Source organism: Octodon degus, unplaced genomic scaffold (genome assembly GCF_000260255.1).
Source record: "Octodon degus isolate 3935 unplaced genomic scaffold, OctDeg1.0 scaffold00023, whole genome shotgun sequence".
In the NCBI taxonomy this organism is placed as follows: domain Eukaryota; kingdom Metazoa; phylum Chordata; class Mammalia; order Rodentia; family Octodontidae; genus Octodon; species Octodon degus.
This window is the reverse complement of record NW_004524599.1, coordinates 10,821,173-10,840,528: the sequence shown is the minus strand read 5'-3', so window position 1 is coordinate 10,840,528 and position 19,356 is coordinate 10,821,173. Positions and strand designations below refer to the sequence as shown.

At 38.6% G+C, this 19,356-nt stretch overlaps 1 protein-coding gene across 1 annotated transcript; it reads right to left on the bottom strand.

The window, feature by feature from the left end:
• Positions 1 to 2,597: 2,597 nt before the first annotated feature.
• On the bottom strand, positions 2,598 to 15,405 carry Eef1e1 (eukaryotic translation elongation factor 1 epsilon 1). The gene is made up of 4 exons (XM_023712032.1): positions 15,280 to 15,405; positions 12,308 to 12,508; positions 5,939 to 6,034; positions 2,598 to 2,699 (listed from the first exon to the last, which is right to left on the bottom strand). The coding sequence occupies exons 1-4, from the start codon at positions 15,364 to 15,366 to the stop codon at positions 2,673 to 2,675; spliced, it is 411 nt and encodes a 136-aa protein (XP_023567800.1). The 5' UTR covers positions 15,367 to 15,405; the 3' UTR covers positions 2,598 to 2,672.
• Positions 15,406 to 19,356: the final 3,951 nt, after the last annotated feature.

Genomic DNA, 19,356 nt, shown 5'->3' with positions numbered 1-19,356 from the left:
GCAATCTAGATTAAAAGGGTAACAGAGGTCAGTTATTTTTTTTATTAAAAAAATGAACTATTCCATCTATAGCACCAAAAAACCCCCTCTTTTCTGACAGCTGAAACAGTCAGATGTAACAATAATTTTTATGCTAACTCAACACAGTTCTAATCTGACTTAAGATAATTTTTTAGTCTTTTCAGAGCTCTTTTAAATTCTCTAGGTAGCCATTTTGTGGGATATTATTTTCAAAATAAAGTAAAACACATAGAGGACTAATTATTGTTTGATCTATGCTTAATTTGTACACACAGGTTTTGAACCAGATGAAAAGGGGAATACATACTTAATACTTGTGTTTCAGAGCAGCATTTGCTAACACAGGATTACATATGTTGCCATAAGGCCCATTACTTAAAACCCTAACAGCATGCAACTCTATAATGTGAGGACTATGAACACAGCAGAGTAGAAAACATGTTTTACTTCAAAATCTGCTAAAGCTTCTAGCACCTTCTAATTTACTCTAGCATTTTTTAACAAGAAGTTTAGTGACTACTTCAGGAATGTAAACTTAATCAACATCCTTCAGAAAAATCTGCCAGAAATACACTTTAACCTTTTATAGCTTAACCTTCGGAACTTGGGACCAGATCTCAATTTTTTTGTGTAGACATTTTACATATGAAATTATCATAAAGTCCCCTCATGAAATTTACCATTTTAAAGAATTTTTTGGTGGAGCCCCCCAGACTATTTAATATTGGTTTTCTACCATCTCTTTCTTCTTGGCTAATGTATTTTTTCCGTTTCTTATAACAGGAAGTGCAATGGAATCATTCTAGTTGCCGCTTCCTGCCTGTTACTGGTCTGCATGCCAGTGTGTCTGAGGTGGTGCCTGGCTTTTGTCCTAAGCTTTTCTTTTTGTTTATACTGGCACTCTACAGTTACTTTGAACTTTAAAGCCAAACAGATAATATTGTGAATCACTAATTTTCCATGAAGACATATGAAAAAAGCCTTTTAAGTGACCTGTTTCAGTGCAGTGCTGGCTTGCCATCCTTCCAACTGGTATCAGACTGCTTCTGCAATACTCTTTATGGCTTTCCAGCTATTCCTCCTACTTTTCCTTTCCTTCTGAAAGAACCACATATTCCTCTGGCACTTAGAACTTCAGAACAAATGTATTTCAGCTGATAACAATCATACAGTCAAGCAGCACAGAGCATTACAAAGGGTTTTAATAATCTCTAGTAACAGTCTGTTCACAGGGGCGACTATCTACTAGTGAAATCACTCCAAGCAGGAGGTGAGTCACTGATGCTATAATCAACAGCCACACTTACAGGCACTGCTAACAAAGGTAGCCCAACATACCATTCTTCAAAGGAATTAAGATAGCCCAGATCTCAAAATAGCTCAGCTACAGCTAGAACTGAGCTCCAATGAAACAAAACACGGTGGGTGACTGGTGGCTCGAAGCTTCCTTGTAATTGTATTGACTACAAATCAAGCATTTAATAATGTGAATAACTAGGCGAAGGAATGCATGCAGTCACAAATAAATATCCTGCTACAACAAACAAGGACCCTGATGAATGTGAGCAAATGGCCCATCTAGACTTGTCTCCTAACCTGAATGTAATACCTAGCAATCTGCAATCCTGTCACTGTGTAGGGTGTAGTCTATGAGGCCTGTTCCATGAAAAGGTCTTTTTTTTTTTTTTGGCGGAACCAGGGATTGAACTCAGGCCCTTATGCTTGCCAGGGAAGTGCTTATTCCACTGAGCCATCTCCCCGGCCCCTTTTCTTTCTTTTTTTTTTAATGTGAACATTTGGCTATCCTTGGACCAGGGAGAAAGTGATACTTTGACTTACAGTATGAATAAACTAAAAATGGTCAGCAGAGTTATTTGGGTATATGCCACTTGGTGTTATTTTGAAAAAGACATGCATACATTTAATCATCATATGCTAATCACTATAAGGAGAATATACATTTCAAAACGAGAAATATAAATAAATAGGTACAGATGGTTAAATATTGCTAAGGTAATTAATTTTAACATGTGGATCTATCTAACCTGTCTGCCTATGAACCAAACGCCCTCCAGGCACTGAGACTCATAATTAACTCTGCAGCTAGGCTGGACTATTCTGTGTTAGGCAATTATAACGTTCACTGTGCTGGCAAAGAAATGCCACAAAACTCCCTATCACATGACCTACACAAGCATTCAAGAGGAAAACATAAATACACAACTTGGTTATTAAGAGTTATACTTTATGTTTTTTTTTTTAAAATTACATAGGAGAAACCCTCTCATTCAGCGATAGCCTGATGCTACAGGAAGCCAGACCCTAGGAGTCCTGACAGACCTTCACTGGCCTGTGATGGGGGCCACATATTTTTCCTAACAGTGTTTTAAAAAGCTCACTGACACCCCACCCCTTGTGCCACAGGTAAGTATGTTAGTAAAAAGCCAAAGACTGTTGGTGAACCCTCTGGAAGGCGGCCATAATCACCGCAGCGTATTCATGTCAGGTCAATTATGGACTCCCCCAAGCTGAAAGCTGTCGGTTTGCCACCAGGAGAGAGATACTTAGATACCTTAGCAGCAAATCCTCTTTACCTTGGAGGCTTTTTCGTTTTGAAATGAGGGAAGTTGTGCCACGTCACCATTCTAAAGTCAAAAAGCTACTAAAATATATTGAACCTAGAATGGAATAAAAAGAAGCTGATGTGATCATTTTATTTCAGCTTTCTTCACATTTAAATAAAATCATTTTACTTATACTGATAAACATAACTAAAATTACATCTTACTATACATATACTAAGAATAGGTATAGTATGTTATATATTTCTAATCTTAATAAGCACATAGCTGCCCACGTGACTGAGCTAAGCGCTGGGGTGGGCAAAGAGAAATATGACACAATCCTCCCGGTCTCCTTATTTTGTTTAAATAAGTCCTATTTCTTGATGTTCTAGCATTGTGATTAATACGCCTCTTTTCATAGACAAGACTGCTGTTTTGGATGGAATTCATATGACCATTCTGTTTATAAAGAGTGTTTATAGTCACATGTAAGATTTTTAAAATAATGAGGATTTCCTTGGGTAGTCAAGGCTGTTCAAATGTTGCAAATAGGATTCTTCATTACCTGCCTCCTTACATGATGAAATTACCTTTTAATCAGAGATTAGCACTATATTTTACTTTTTGTAATTCATTGTTTTCATGTAAAACTTTCATTTCCTCAATGAAATTAGCAGTTATTTGAAATTACTGTTTTATACTTCTTTTATGCCTTGTCAAGTCTAGTATAGTGGGCAAATACAGAAGGGTCTCAACAAATAAAACATAGTATGAGGAGTTTTACACTAAGTCAAGTTAGCCATTATAGTATAACAATACAGAAATTACAATCACTTAGGGATGTTTGTGCAATAATTCTTAATTATAAATCAAGTAAATCCACATTGTGGGATTATACTGTGAACAGCAGAATAAAAATATAGTAGTGGTATGGATCCCAGATCCTCCTGTGAGGGTTGGTTCCAAGAGTTTAAGTCTCTTTCATAAAAAGGAATAGTATTTGCACACAACCTGCACTTCCTCTTGTGTACTTTTAACTATCTCTGCATTATTTATAATACGTAATACATTGTAGACACCATATAAAGTAGATATTATACTATACTGTTCAAAGAGTAATAGGGCAAAAAAGATGGTCATCTGTATGTTCTGTACAGATGTAATTTTAATTATCATTTTCAGTATTTTCAATCAGCATTTTGTTGATTTCACAGATGCAGAAGCTGCAGCTGTGAAGGGCTGAATCAGGTAACTGAATCATACATTATTAGGGTTTCTAATAATTCCCAGAGGACTCCTCACATACTGTCACCTGAGTGAGAAGAGTTAGTTTGTTGTGATCCTTCCAAAGATCGAGTACTGTCCTTTTGTATAAATTACTTGCCATTAAAAAAAATATTTTCATAAAATGGTATATTCTTCTAAGCGTTTCTCTATAAAAGGAAAACAATAACACTAATCCTAGCTCCTTCAGTTAACAAGATATACTGAAAGAAATGTAAAACTCCTTGAAAAGCATACAAAATAAATTTATTATGTTTCTGGAGGGCTGATTGTATAACAGGTGCCAGGAGTGTCAAATGGTGGTACTACATACAATCTTTGACGCAAACAGCTTATAACAGCTTCTCAAAGGTGAAGACAGAAAAAGAAGCAGGAAAGAGCTTCTTAGTGTGATCCTCCCAGGAATCAGCTCTGAGGCTGAGACTCCTGAAGAAAAGACAAGTGAACTGGGAGGAGGAGCCAGGACCAGGCCGCAAAAACATAAGAGGAGTTCCAAGTCAGAGGAGTAGGAGCCCCATGGTCTGCAGAAGGGGCTACGTCATGGCTGAAGCCCACGGTAAAGTGTGGATTGGGAGGAGGCAGGAGTCAGAAGGATGCTCCTCCATGCAATGACACGTACTCCGCAGGGAATGAGGAACCACTTAATTTAGGGGAGAAAAAAACCGATGGTCACAGGAAAGACTGCATCAATGCCCACTAATGTCATCCTGTACTATCAGGATCTTTATTTGGGGTAGCGATGAAATTGGTGGCAGGGGCAATGTCATCAGGGGTCACAGGAAGAGCCATGTGCATGTGTGAGAGACCTCACCACTGGGTGATGAGATGCAGAATACAAAAAATGCATGGGCTTCACTTTCCACAGGGGAGACAGAGGTGTGGGGGTGACACAAACTCTGCAGCAAACCGCCAGTTCAGGAGCTGGTTCTGCCAACTATTTGAGCGCTCTCAGAGAAGATACCTGACTTCTCATGCCTCATTATTCCATTGGTAACATGGGTTCCAAGGATTAAATAAGTTAACATGTATATAGCATGCTGAACAGCACCAAGAACATGGTGAGTACATTCTACTTGTCCGCAAAGAAATTTCACATGAGGGACAATGTTTCTGGTGGTTTTGGTACTGGGAATTGAACTTAGGACCTTGTATACCTGGGCTATATATCCCTGACCCTGCATGAGGTACAATTTTTAAAAAGGAGGTAGTAGGTAAAGAAAGGTGCCTTAAGAGGACAGATTAGCCTGGTAAAAAAAAAGCAAGACAAGCACTTGCGTCCAGAAAAAGGAGACAAGTTCAGTAAAGACGTGTAAGAGGAGGGCTGGCAGGTGAGGAAGAGGAGGTTCTGTGGCAAAGCCTCAAGACAAAAGGGGAGGACAAAGGACAAGCTTGGGAAGTGATAAAGGTCTGGAGGTGGGGAGTCCATCCGTATGGAAACCCAGCTATAATCAGACAATACAAGAATTTCTTTGCAACCCTTTATAGCTTTGCGATTTCTCCAACACAGCTCACGCTGGATACAGAAATGAAGACATATATCTGGAGTGGTGAAATGCTGAGGAGTTGCAGGAAAGATTGTGACTGTAGGCCAGAGTAAAGGAGGCAAAGACGCTCAAACAGCTGAAGTCAGGCAGAAATCTAAATTGGGTCAGGAAGAAAAGTACCAAACACAGGTTTGGAAAACTGAGAGTCATATTACCTCAGACAGGGTTAGGAATGAAGAGACTGAAAGAACTAGAATACCAGGGTGTACAGAAGATGGGACCTAGAATTAGTATCTCTAGAGAAGTGGGGTGAAGATAATGCTCAAAGGGTGGCAGGAGAAATAATCCTGAAAGAAAAGCAGAAGCAAAGGTTAAGAATCAGGCAAGTCAGGGAACAGGAGGCAACTACGTTAAGCAGTCACATGGAAGGAGCTTGTGCACAAAGCACCTTACCTAAAAATGACTCCTTTCACTTTCATTCGGTAAGTTGAAAATGCAAATTTGATTTAAACTGAAGATAATTAAAAAAAAAAATCATCCTAAATATGACAGGGAAAAAAAGCAACGAACTATCTGAATACTCACTATAAAGCGATGAAGTCCATAGTACAATAGGATGTCTGCTAAGGTAAGGTTGTATCCTGTAAGGTAGACTTTATCTTCAAGATATGAATTAAGATCCTAGGAAAAAAATTTAATTAATTTAAATTTAAAAAGCATGAAGGACAACACTACACTAAAACAGGACAACTGCTATAGTCATACTAAAAACATTTAGAAGACAATCGGCAACAAAATACCATACTGACATTTAACGTATCTTTGAGATTAATAGCAAAAGATTCACGCAAAATCACAAGCTGTATGCCAGTAACATCATCAAAGAAAAAACAAAAACAAACAATAGAATAGGCTAGGTATAGCCGTTACGACTATAATCCCAGCAGTTTTAGGTAGGAGGATTAGAGATTTAAGTATATGCTAGGGAACTCAACAAACTTCTACCTCAAAAAGGACATCCAGTCCCAGCACCACAAGAAAGAAAATAAAATAAAATGAAATGAAACCCAGGGTGAGATAGCTCAGTGCACTAAAGCACCTGCTTAGGCAAGGTTAGGCAAAAGTGGTTCGATCCTCAACATCACATGCCACACCATTCCCACGGGCAGGCTGAGCCAGCCAGAGCCCAGACATGGTGGCACACGCTTGTAATCCCAGCGCTGGGAAGGCTGAAAGTAGGAGGATCACCATGAGTCTGAGCTGCATAGCAAGACTCTGCAACAACTAACTACATTAAAAACATTAAAAACAAACCCAAAAAACTTGCTATCTTGTCGGCCCTATTACTCTCATTTTAAAGAAACAAAACATTAGACAATGATATTTAAAATGCCATTAGTGTGTCATTTCAAAGAGTTTAGTTTTTTGTAACATGTATACATCATGCTCATGTTAGATTTTTTCCCATTAAAATGTAAAAGGTGGGCCAAACAGCTCAGTGGATTAAAACACCTGAAAGCAGGCACAGGGCCAGGATTTGATCCACTGGCCTGTTGTGCCAGCTCCGTCCCCGGGGCGTGCTGAGACGGCAATTGAGAATGGCCAGGATGGCACGCGCTTGTATTCCCAGCACTTGGGAGGCTGTAAACAGGTGGATCACTTTGAGTCCGATCTAGTAGTGAGACCCTGAACACCCTGTAGAACCTTCCCTAAAATACAGAAAAAAAAGGTAGAAGGCTTGTTAACAATATATATGCAGAGATTTTTAAGCTACTGGCTTTTGTAATTTTTGTGTGTACTTTAAAGAACTTATTGGGGTACAAAACACAACATGAGATTTACTGTCTTACCCATTTCTAAGTATACATTTTAGTAAGAGATATGGATATTCACCTTGCTACACAATCTTCGGAATGTTTTTTTATCTTGCAAGGCTAAAACTCTATGGTCATTAAGCAACAATTCCCCACTCTTCTGCACTCCAGGCACTGGCAATCACCACCGTTTCTATGAATTTGGTTACTTTAGGTTGGAATCAGAGCATTTCTACTTCTGTGGTTGGCTTACTTCAGTTAGTATATGCCAAAGTTCACCTATGTTATAACATGTCATAATGTTTTTACTTTTAGGACTAAATTATATCATGGTGCATGTATATGTCATATTTTGTTTATCCATTAATTTGTCAGTAGACACAATTAATGGGCTGTCCCCACACTGACTACTGCAAATAATGCTTTTATGAATATAGGTGTCTAACTTCAAGAACATGCATGTTTTTTCTTTCATGTATTTAGTACAGGGTCTACAGGATCTCACTAGGTAGATGGGACTTGTAGTGATCCTCCTGTTTTCCACCTCCTCCTAGGATTACAGGCATGCACCACCACACCCAGACTCGGCTGCCATCTCAGCGTGCCCCCGGGGGCGGGGGCAGCATGGCTGGTGGTGCTGAGGATCCAACCCTGCTCCCCGCACTCTGCCTAAGTAGGTGCTTTAATCCGTGGAGAACATGCATTCTCCTAGGTGTATACCAACAAATGTAGCTGATGGGTCACATGGTGACTGTATATCATCTTGGGGAAGTGCCACCTCTATTTTCATAGCAGTTGTATCAGTTTATATTGTTACCAACAGTACACGACTAACAAATCAGTTTTTTGTTTTAGTACTTTTTAGGGGTAGCCATCCTAGTTTAGAGTTTAGGGTGATATCTCAATGTGAATTTCACTAATGCTTAGAAATTTCACCCTCTTTTCATAAGCTTGTCAACAATTTGTGTATCTTCTTTGGAAAAATGTCTTTTGTCCATTTTAAAATCAGATTTTTTTTTTTGTTCAGTTATAGAGTTTTAAAATCTGAATATTCACACCTTATTAGATATGACTTGCAAATATTTTGTACAATTTCATGTGCGGCTTTGTTTGTGTGTTTAATTTACTGACTGACTGACTGTGGTGCTAGAGATTGGCTGTAGGGCTTGCACATGCCAGACAAGAAATCTACACCAGCCTGATTATGTCATTTGACACACCGAAATTTTAAAGTTTGATACAGTATAATACATCCATTTTTAGTCACCACCTGTGCCTTTAATGTTAAATGCAAGAAATCAGTCCTACTCAAATGACACAAAAGTCTAAGAATTTTAGTTTTTGATTTTATATTTAGGCTTTGATCCCTTGAGTTGATTTTTATAATGATGTAAGAAGCACAATTTCATTACTTTTTATGTGGATATCCAATTTTCACAATACCTCAAAGGCTCTAGGTTTAAATACCATTTAAAGGCATAGAAAGCTTTTGTTATTAGATGCCTACATAAGAGCTACCAAGTTTCAAATTATGTTAATATATACAAAAAGAAATCATTTTAAAATACCAAAACACCTCAAAACACAAAACAAAAAAACACCAAACCACTCCACTAGTTGTTCAGCTCTCTATGGAGCTAACAGGTACATTTGAAGGAAAAATGAAGCACATGTTTAAAAATAAAATTCTGCAAAGGTCTTATCTCAAATTAGAAGTACTGTCTGACAGACTAGCTATAAATATGTAGTTTCCTGAGGGAAAATTACTATTGTGTATGAATTCATTTGGCATCTCTCAAAACTAACGCATAATTCAGCAGAACAGGAATTAAATTACATCCAATTTAAAAGAGACAACAGAATCATATACCTTTCAAGGCAGGTTTTATAAATAACTTACACGTACTACTGTCAGGTATCCTCAGAGGTTTCTCAAGACTGTTCTATCATGATTTGAATGTAATTAATTTTTTTTGTTGTATATTTTAGGGATGGGTCTACAGGGTGCTCAGGGTCTCACTCTACTAGATTGGACTCATAGTGATTCTCCTGTTGACAGGCACAAGCCACCACGTCCGGTCTCGTCTCGTTTGCTGTCTCGGCATGCCTGGGGGGTGGGGGGATGGCCGGCAGGGCAGGCCCAGGGATTGAAACCCGGCCCTTGTGCCTGCTTGCAGGTGCTTTAATCCACCGAGCTATTCAGCTGACCCGATTTGCATGTAATTAAAATGCTGCTTATGCATTATATTGCTTGATCTACCGTAAGAAAAAAATTTTAGGTTATCTTTCTCATAAATAATTGGCTTAGCTAAAGCTTCCTATGAAAATAGTGCTCTGTTAAATGCAATTTCAGTACTATAATAAATTTCAATATGTATATATATAAAAAAAGACTGTTCTAGAAGTACAGGGTCAAAGTTCTAGAAGCTGCAATCCCTATGGGCTCATTCCCTGTGTCTTGCTTCCTGCTTCTTGGTTCACAAGGGCTGTCTTTTCACAGGGCAGAAGGGGTGAGGGGTGCCAGGCCTCTGACAGAAGAGTCCTAGTCCAGGCCAAGAGTACTCCACGCTCTGGACCTAATCCCCTTCCTAAATCATTACCTCGAAGGTTAGGATTTCAGCATATAAATCTGGGAGGGAACCAAACATCATACCCTAAAACATCTTAAAGCGCCTGGCACATAGTGGATAAATCATCAGTAAATGTTTGTTAATCCAAATTTAATCTTTTAAGTTTATACATATTTTCATATAGTGATAATAATTTTCAAAATAGTACATGAATATGGGCTTCATATGAATATGGGCTTAGCTCTCTACACAGCTAACAGGCACATTTGAAGGAAAAATGAAGCATGTGCTTAAAGACTCAACGGTACAGATGAGGATACCAGGAATGTGGACACAAATAAGGAGACAGCTATGAAAGAAGTAAATATATCTTTATTTAAATGTAAGAATTATGTAAAGCTCTGAAATACTTTGATATAGTATGTTTCTTCTAAACAAGATACACATTGTTTTATTTACAAAGCCTCTCAATGTTTTTATGATATTTTTGATTAGTGATTTACAAAATAATTTTTCTCCTCAAAGGACAAACGAGAACTTATGATATTCATTTCTTTTTTCTTTTTGTGACAGAGCCCAGGCTCTTCTCAAACTTGACTACCCTTCCACTTCAGCTTCCCACATAGCTGAGTTACAGGCCTATGCCACTATACCTGGCTCCTTGTGTTTTAAACAAATCTTTCAGAAGCTACTGCCAACTCTGCTGAAACACTTCTTCCTATTTCCCAATTCTTAGTAGACATTTAGTAATACAGAAAAATTGAAAAAGCATTACAGTAAGTAATTATATACCTCTCACCTAGACTCAATACATATTACTGGTTTGTAATGCTTTTTCAAAAATTATATACTGACTTATTTAGAATTGTGGCTTTTAATCTTAGATTTGTGGCTTTTAACAGTAAAGTAGAATTTTGGCAAAAGAGGATTAAGCACCTTCTTAAATATCCCAAGACCAAGAGATCTAAAATTAAATAATGAGAAGATATATAGCCAAGTATAAACATGAATAAAGGATATATACCATAAATTTAAACAATAAAAATGGCCTATAAACATGAAAGATGCCATCCCAATAATAATTTTATGAAAAAATGTAAACAAAGAAATGACGCTTTTGCTTGTTTTGGGGATGAAATTGACATGATAAAATAGAAAGCAGTAATACCTGAATTAGTATGGAAAGGGGCATAATAATAACACAATTTTCTGAAGTACAAAGGGAAGGGATGGCTTGCGGCCTAGCAATTTCCCTGGCAGGAGTTTAGCCTAAAGAAACAATTGGGAATGTTTATACTCAATGCCAATCTCTTAAATACATAGTATGTATGTACGTACGTATGTATGAAAAGAAGATGGGAACAATACAAAAGAGATTTAATAATTTGTAACTGAACTAGTGGGAGAATAGATGTTTAAAATGTTATTTGCTTATTTATATTTCTCAAATATAAATAAAGGCAATCTGTTAATTAATACTGACTGCCTTTAAAATAAACAGTGCTGATCTAAAATAGCACCACAGCAGCAGAAAGCAACCTTCTCCTCTTCTGTGCCCCTATGGCCTAGAATCACTTCGAGTCCGTTCTCTGGTCTCCTCACTAGCCTGAACTCTGAAGACAGTGTTTAAGGCTTCCCCAGCCCTCGGCACTGTGCCCAGCACATGCCAGGTACGTATGTCAGTACAAATGAGCAAACACCTCAAAGCACGTGGCACCACAGAAATCATGGACGATGACAGGATCTCCAGAAGGGATTAATTTTGATACTGATAATGAATGGTTGATCATGACAGACCTAAGAAACAAGGCCTGAAGTTTATTTCCTGCCAGTTCTCTTGACAGCTTCTAGAATAAAGAATGTATTTTAAATCATTTCCCCCCAAAATAAGGAAAAATGTTCTTATTTAATTTATATTACCATTATCTAAATGGGAAACAAAATCAGAAAATATGTGGTCATATAGATGATCTCTAAAATTTCTTCATATTTTATGTTTAAAGTTTTTAAAATCTGTTTTTATGTAATGAATAAAAAAATTGCATTTGGGATTTTTTTTTTTTTTGATGTGTTGAGCCAATTATTTGATTTACATTTTATATCAACAAGTTCTTTTACTATAATTTGATCCCTTTGGGAAAAAAAATATAACTCTTAAGACTCTTAAGAGAAGGAAAGGTGAGATTTCTCAAGTCAACTTATTAAATTACAAGCTCCAGATTCTTGTTCCCTCCTGCCTCTGAGAAAACATTTATCTTTTATCTACAGAATCACAGCTGCTAAGTGGAGAAACATACTGAGCCATGCATCATATTTTTAAAAAGTCATAGAACTGTATGTCAGCACTCTGAAGGAGAAGCAGAGGCTGCTGCAACTGTGACCAGAACCAGCAAGCACATGTAGCTGAGGGATGCAGTCAGGAAGCTGTCTGAGGCAGAGGTGTCTGGGCTGAGATCTGAAATAGGAAGCAGGACAAAGGGGTAGAGGAGAACAGGAGGTGCAAATCCTGCAGGCAGGGACTTGTGCTTACTATTTCATGCAATCCAGATTAAAAAGAGAAGTCATAGTACCTTCAGGAGTGTGTGGGCATTTTCCTTATTAGAGTGTCCGTCTACTCGTGTGACCCTGTACTCCAACCACTGCTGAACCATTGCCTTTTCTTCTGCTGTGCTTCCCAGCAAATGTTCCTTGTTGGCTTGCTTGACTAGATGAGTTGCTATTGTTGTCAATCCTGTTAAACTTGGGCCATTGTTTGTCTGAAGAACTGGAATCTTAAAAAGAAAAAAATTCAGATAACCTTAGAAGACAAAGACCAACATACCCATGACTTCTAAGTAATCACTAAATCCCTCCATTGTTTCTTTCAAGCCAACTATTGTAGGGTTTTACTTGAAGATTCTAAATTACAGACATAAATCAAGAAAATGGCAGTTATAGAACTTTTGGTTTGCTCATAGATGCTTCATGATAAAGTGGTAATAATACTGCAAAAAATCATGTTACTTCATAACTTACGAAGTTCTGAGAAAATGGAAATCCTAATACTGTACAAATTTCAAACAAGAATACTTACGCCCATAAATCAAATCATGTGGCATTACTGAAATCTAAGCTCTTAGTACCTTAGTACAATAAAAGTTTGCTTCTTACTTATGAAAGCTTTGGGAACACTGTTGGGAGTGGTAACCCAGCAAGTCCAGCTTCATCCCTGGGGCAGCAATGTCTCTACAGTCACCACAGCAGGGGCCTACTGGAGGCATCTGCAGCAGCAATGAGTGCTTTCATCTGGTATTGATGCCTGTCACTGCACACAGCCCATTGGCTAGAATAACCAGGTGCCCCAACGCTCCCCAGCAAGGGAGTTATACTGCAGAGAAGTGTAAGTAAGCCCTTCATGTGCTCAGGGGTGACATACAGTTAAAAAGCTGTAGCACACTCACCAATTTTTTACTCTAAAGAACATTATTATTCTAAAACTAAATTATCCACAATCCACCATGTTAACACAAAAAATTTAAATTACTATCTCATCTAATTATTATAGTTTCTAATAGGCAAAAACTCTCATTTTCATTTTAAATCTTCTAAAATAAATATCTTCATTTTACATCTCTTTGTAAGCTGTGTTTGTAACGTCAGAGTAAGAGCTTGAATAAAGTACAATTAGCCTGACAGAACACCCTCTTTTCTTTATCCATGCTAAAGGACATAAATATTAAGCAGTCACAATCACAGGACAACATACCATTTATTTTCTTTCTTTCTTTCTTTCTTTCTTTCTTTCTTTCTTTCTTTCTTTCTTCACAATCACAGGACACATCCATCCATCCATCCATCCTTCCTTCCTTCCTTCCTTTCTTTTTTTTGGTGGAACCGGGGATTGAACTTAGGCCCTTGGGCTTGACAGGGAAGCACTTATTTACTGAACCATCTCCCTGGCCCGACACATACTATTTTCCCATCAGTCTTATGGTTCCATGGTCTTCAAAGTAATTACTTTGAATGGCTGCCTACGTATGTGTTGATGTAGCTTAGTGAGCTGAACTGCCTTGGACCTGAATTGCTGGACTATTATGAAGTTTTTACTTATTATTGGCAAGGTGGCAGAGAATGCTTTCTTGCCATCAGTTGTCCAATGGAAAGGGCTAAATCTTATTCTTGTCCAATCCCTTTGCACATACATATAGATAGAAACTTTAAGAGCTGTCCGCCACTAAAATATTTTAATTAAAAGCCACACAAACCCTACAGCCCACACGACAGGGCCTCACACAGTAACTATAGGTTTACTTTGTATCATATTACCACTAATAATGATTTATTTATTGCTCCAAACTTACCAGCTTTTCATAATTTATTGGTTTTACACATCTTTTAAGCTCTAATCCCTTAAACACCAGCTCTTCTTTCTTTCTTTTTTAACAAGGCGTTAACTTCCTGTTCTACATTCCCCATTAATGGCGGCTTTGCTGCAATAGTACACATTTTCTTGTGTTTTAAGCGAATTGCATCGACTGCTGCTCAGACTAGCTTAATAAGCTCCTTGAAGGCTAGACTCAGATCTCGGCCATGTTTCCTATAAACATAAAGCAATCCAGGTAGTAGAGGCTGAGGAGAAGGAACAGAATGGGGATTGAGGAAAAAGCAGCAGCAGAACTCTTTGGAGCCATTACCTACTCTTTTACCCGTCAAGGGATCTTAGGAAAGTTGCTAATCCAGGCCTTAGGCTAATTTGGTTGTAAAAACTATGTCATCCAGATATGATTTGTTTCCGTTTTTTGAGACAGGGCCTCCTTCAGGCTGGCCTTGAACTCAGAGAGATTCTCCTGCCTCGGCCTCCCTAGTGCTGGAATTATAGGCGTGCACCATCACGCCCAGTTACGACAAAAATTATTTTTAGCCTGCATCAAACAAAGCAAAAGTTTAGGCAAAAATCTACATCATCTGGGGAAAAACTTAAAAGGAGAAAAACCCGTATAAATCCAAAGTAGTCGTTTCTACTCGAACCCATTCTTTCGATAGCAAGCAACGATCTTTATACAACACAGTCCTCCAAGCCCCGGGAAATCGGGCCGCGCACCGCACCAGGGGTTCCCACCCCAGCCAACTGCTTCCGTCTCGGCCTTCCCCGCAGCCTTCCCCGTGCGTGAGCCCCCCGCGCTCTCTCGGCCAGCCGCCCCGCAGCGCGGCGCTCTCCCGCACCAGGCCGCGAGCCACGAGGCGACGAACCCCTCCCCACGCCGTCGCCGCGCCCCCGGCCCCGGGGACACACGGAAAGCAGCCGGCGCAGGCGCCGAGCCCCGGCCGGGGTCTCCAGGTTCTCGGCGCGCTGAGGGCACCGCACCCCGGATTCGTCCGCCCCGCACGGATGCTGACAGCCTCGCCGCAGCTAAAGTTCGGCAGGAGACCGCGCGAGCCAGCCGGCGCCGCGGCCAGACACGTGTGCAGCCGGCAAGCCGCGCGCTCACGCCGCCGGCGGCCAGCCGGGCTCGGCCCACCACAGTTTACTTCCCTACGTAGGCGTCGCCTCTGCTTTTCTTACCTGTCGCTCGCCCTGAGCGCTGTACTTATTACCCTTACTCAGCCCCAGCGACTTCTCCAGCAGCTTCAACTCGGCAGCCGCCGCCATCTTCCGGCCCCAGCACCTGACAGAAGGCGGGGCCGCACGTCAGAGACAGCCCCGCGGGCGGAGACGGAAGTCCCACCCCCTCCCACGTCACCGGCGATTGGCTGAGCGGAGGAGCGCGTGAGAGCGCCTGCGCGGAGGAGGCAGGGCCAAGGAAAGGGGCGGAGTCTAGGAAGACTGGAGAAAAGATGGTGAATTGCCCTTCTGGAGTTGTGGAGCACCAGTGGGCAGGGCGGGCATCTGAGCCAGGCTTCAGTTGCTGCAGTCCTCTGGCTCTGCCAGCTTTTTAAAGATGGACTGTTGACCTGGCTGAGTCAACTCTACAGGCTGAGGCGTTATCATTCTTTTTTTTTTTTTACTTTAAAGAAAATTTAAAAACCACGAGTCATTAAAAATGGTACGGAATTTCCAAACAAGATGATAGGCAATCAACCATATATTGCGTGTTGTTATCTTCAAAGTAGTTGTTCAGATTGCCAGATATAAGCCTGCAAAACTGATAAAAAAAATTTTAAGCATTAATTGTACCTTTCAATAAACCAATAGAAATTGGTAGTGCAATGATTTTTATACATCCTTCCTCTTTTCTTTTTTCCTTTCCCCAATCCCAGCTGTTCTTTCCTTTTGAGCAGTGTCTTTCCCTTTCACAAAACTACTGTGCCTTTCAGGTTTTATTTGCTCTACACTAGGGAGACAATAGGGTGTTTACATATGCTTGTCTAATTTGTTTTACTTACGAGTATGGCCTCTAGTTGCATCCATTTACCTATTAAAATCCTCTGGTTTATCTTTCTTTATAGCTGAGTAATACTCCATTGTGTAAAAATACCACATCTTTTTTTATCCATTCCGTTATTGGTGGGCATTTGGGTTGTTTTCAAGGTTTAGCTATGACAGTGCTGCTGTAAACATGGCTGCACATGTATTGCTATCTTATGATGATTTCAGTTCTTCTGGAAAAACACCCAAGAAGGGAATAGTTGGGCTGAATGGGACCTTTACTTCTAGTTTTTTGAGGTATTTCCGCACTCATTTCTACAATGATTGTACCAGTCGAGTCCCACCAACAGTGAGAAGTGTTCTATTACTCCATACCCCCTCCAGCATTTGTGGTTGACTTTTTGATGATAGCCATTCTTTCTAGGATGAGCTGGAATCTCAGCATTGTTTTAATTGGCATCTCTTGAATGACCAATGCTGTTAAACAGTTTTTCATTTATTTATTTGCTATTTGTTTTCTTCATTGGAGAAGTGTGCATTCATCTCAGATGCCCATTTATTGATTAAGTCATTGAATTTGGGGGGCATGATGTTTTTTAATGCTTTATTCTAGATAGAGGCCCTTTGTCTGAGGGACAGTCGACTAAATTTTTTTTTCCAATTCATAGGTTTTCTTTTTACACTGTTGGTAATTTCTTTTGATATGCAGTCTTTCAATAAGATGAGATCCCAGTTGTTGACTCTTTGAAAGTATTTCCTGTGCAGTTTGGTTTTTGTTTCTGAACTCTCTGCCTATGTCCATGTCTTTGGATGTCTACCTACTTTTCTTCCAGTAGATTTAGTTATTCTGTTTTAATATTTAGATCATGGATCCATTTTGACTTTAGTTTAGTGCATGGTGATAGACATGGGTCTACTTTTAGTCTTCAATATGTACAAAGCCAGTTATTCCAACACCATTAATTAAAAGAGGCTATCTTTCTTCTAGTGAACATATGCGGCCTCTTTGTCAAAGATAAGGTAGTTGAGTGTGTTTGTAGTTGTGTCTGCATCTTCTAATCTGTTCTACTAATTCTCAGGTCTGTTTATTTTTTTGCTAGTACCATGCTGATTTTATCACAGTAGTTTTGTAGTGTAATTTCAAGTCAGGGATTGTGATGTTTCCTGTCTTGCCTTTGTTGTCCAGGATTTCTTTTGCTATTTTAGGTCTCTTTCAGTTCCAGGTGAATTTTAGAATTTTTTTCTATAGATCTGTGAAGTATACTAATGATATATATATATATATATATATATATTTTTTTTTTTTTTTTTTTTTTAGGAGAGTAACAATGTTTATACATTGTGTATTGTTACTGAGATATTTTGATTGGTATTGTATTGAACCTGTATAATAGTTTTGGGAATATGGCCATTTTAATAATGTTGGTTCTTTGTATCCATAAGCAAGAAATATCTTTCCATTTTGTGTTATATTTTTGATATCTTTTTTCAGAGCATTGTAGTTTTCAATGTAAAGATCTTTTGCTACCTTTGTTAGATTGATTGCTAAGTATTTCTTTCTTTCTTTCTTTTCTTTTTTTTTTTTTTTTTTTGGTGGAACTGGGGATTGAACTCAGACCCTGGCGTTTGCCAGGCAAGTGCATATTCTACCAAGCTATCTCCCCTGCCCCAGTATTTTGTTTCTTTGGTTGTGATTGTGAAGGGTGTAATTTACCTAATTTTTCTCTCAATAAGTGTGTTGTTTCTGTAAAGGAATACTATTGATGTGTGAGAGCTGACTTTGTATCCAGCTATGCTATTGAATTTGATTATTAAATCTGTAAGTCTCTTGCTGGAGTTTTTGGGTTTTTCTATGTAGCATATCCTGTCATCTGTGAATAATGATAATTTCACTTCTTTCCAATCATTATTCCTTCTATTTCTCTCTCTTGTCTAATTGTTCTGGCTAATGTTTCTAGAACTATATTGAGTAGGAGTAGTGACAGTGGGCATCTTTGTCTTTTTCCTGAATTTAAAGTGAAAGCTTTCAGTTTTTGTCCCTTTAGTATGATGTTTGTTGACTTCTGGTTTGTGATGATGGCTTTATCAGGCTGAGATAAAAGAAAGCCACCTATTCTGATTTTCTCTAGCGTTGTTATCATGAATGAATATTGGATTTCATCAAAAGATTTTCTGCATCTATTGAGATCATCATTTGGGTTTTATCCTTGGCTCTATTGATATTTTGCACTACAATTATTGATTTGCATACAGTCAACCATCTCTGCTTTCCTGGGATGAATACCACTTAGTTATGGTATATATAATCTTGGTGATATGCTGCACTCTGTTTGCTAGCTTTTATTGAGTACTTTTGCATCTCTGTTCATTAGGGAGATTGAGCTGTAGTTCATTTTTTTTTTAATTGGGTCTTTTTCTGATTTTGGTATCAATATAATACTTACCTGCCAGTATAAGCTCAGGAGAATTGCTTCTTTTTCAATTTCATTAAAGAGTTGAGAAGTATTAATGTTAAATCTTCTCTAAATTTATTGTAGAATTCAGATGTGGATACATCAGGACCTAGGCTTTTCTTTGTTAGTAATTTTTAAATTCTATTTCAAATTTCATTGACTGACATTAGGTTTTTCAGGATTTTTGTATCTTCTTGATTTAGCTTTGGTATTTCATGTGTCTAGGACTCTGTCCACTTCTGTGTTTTCCATCTTGTGAGAGTAAAGATATTTGAAGTAAATATGGATGATCTTTGGAATTTCTGCAAGATCTGTAGTGATTTCACCCTTTTCATTCCTTATTACATGAATTTGAATTTTTCTTTTTTTTTTTTTTGGATAAGGTTGACTAGTGGTTTATCAATTTTATTTATTCTTTCAAAGAACCAACTCTTTGATTCATTAATTCTTTGTATTGTTTTCTTAGCCTCCATTGCAGTAAGTTTTGCTCTGTTCTTTATAATTTCCTCCTTACTTAGGGCTTTGGGTTTGACTTGCTCTTCTTTTACTTGAAGCTTGAGGAGGTGTGGCATTAGCTTGTTTATTTGTGTGCATTCTGTCCTAATGGAAGAATTCACCACTATAAATTGTCCTCTTAGAACTGTTTTCTTTAGATCCCACAGGTTCTGGTAAGTTTCATTTGATTGTAGGTATTATTTTATTTCATCTTTTTTTTTTTTTCCTCGAATGCCTTCAGGGCACTTTGGCCAATGGGAGAGTTGTGAGGTTCGAACTCCAGCAACCTGAGGCTGACAGCTTTGTGGAAGCAGCCACTTAAAGG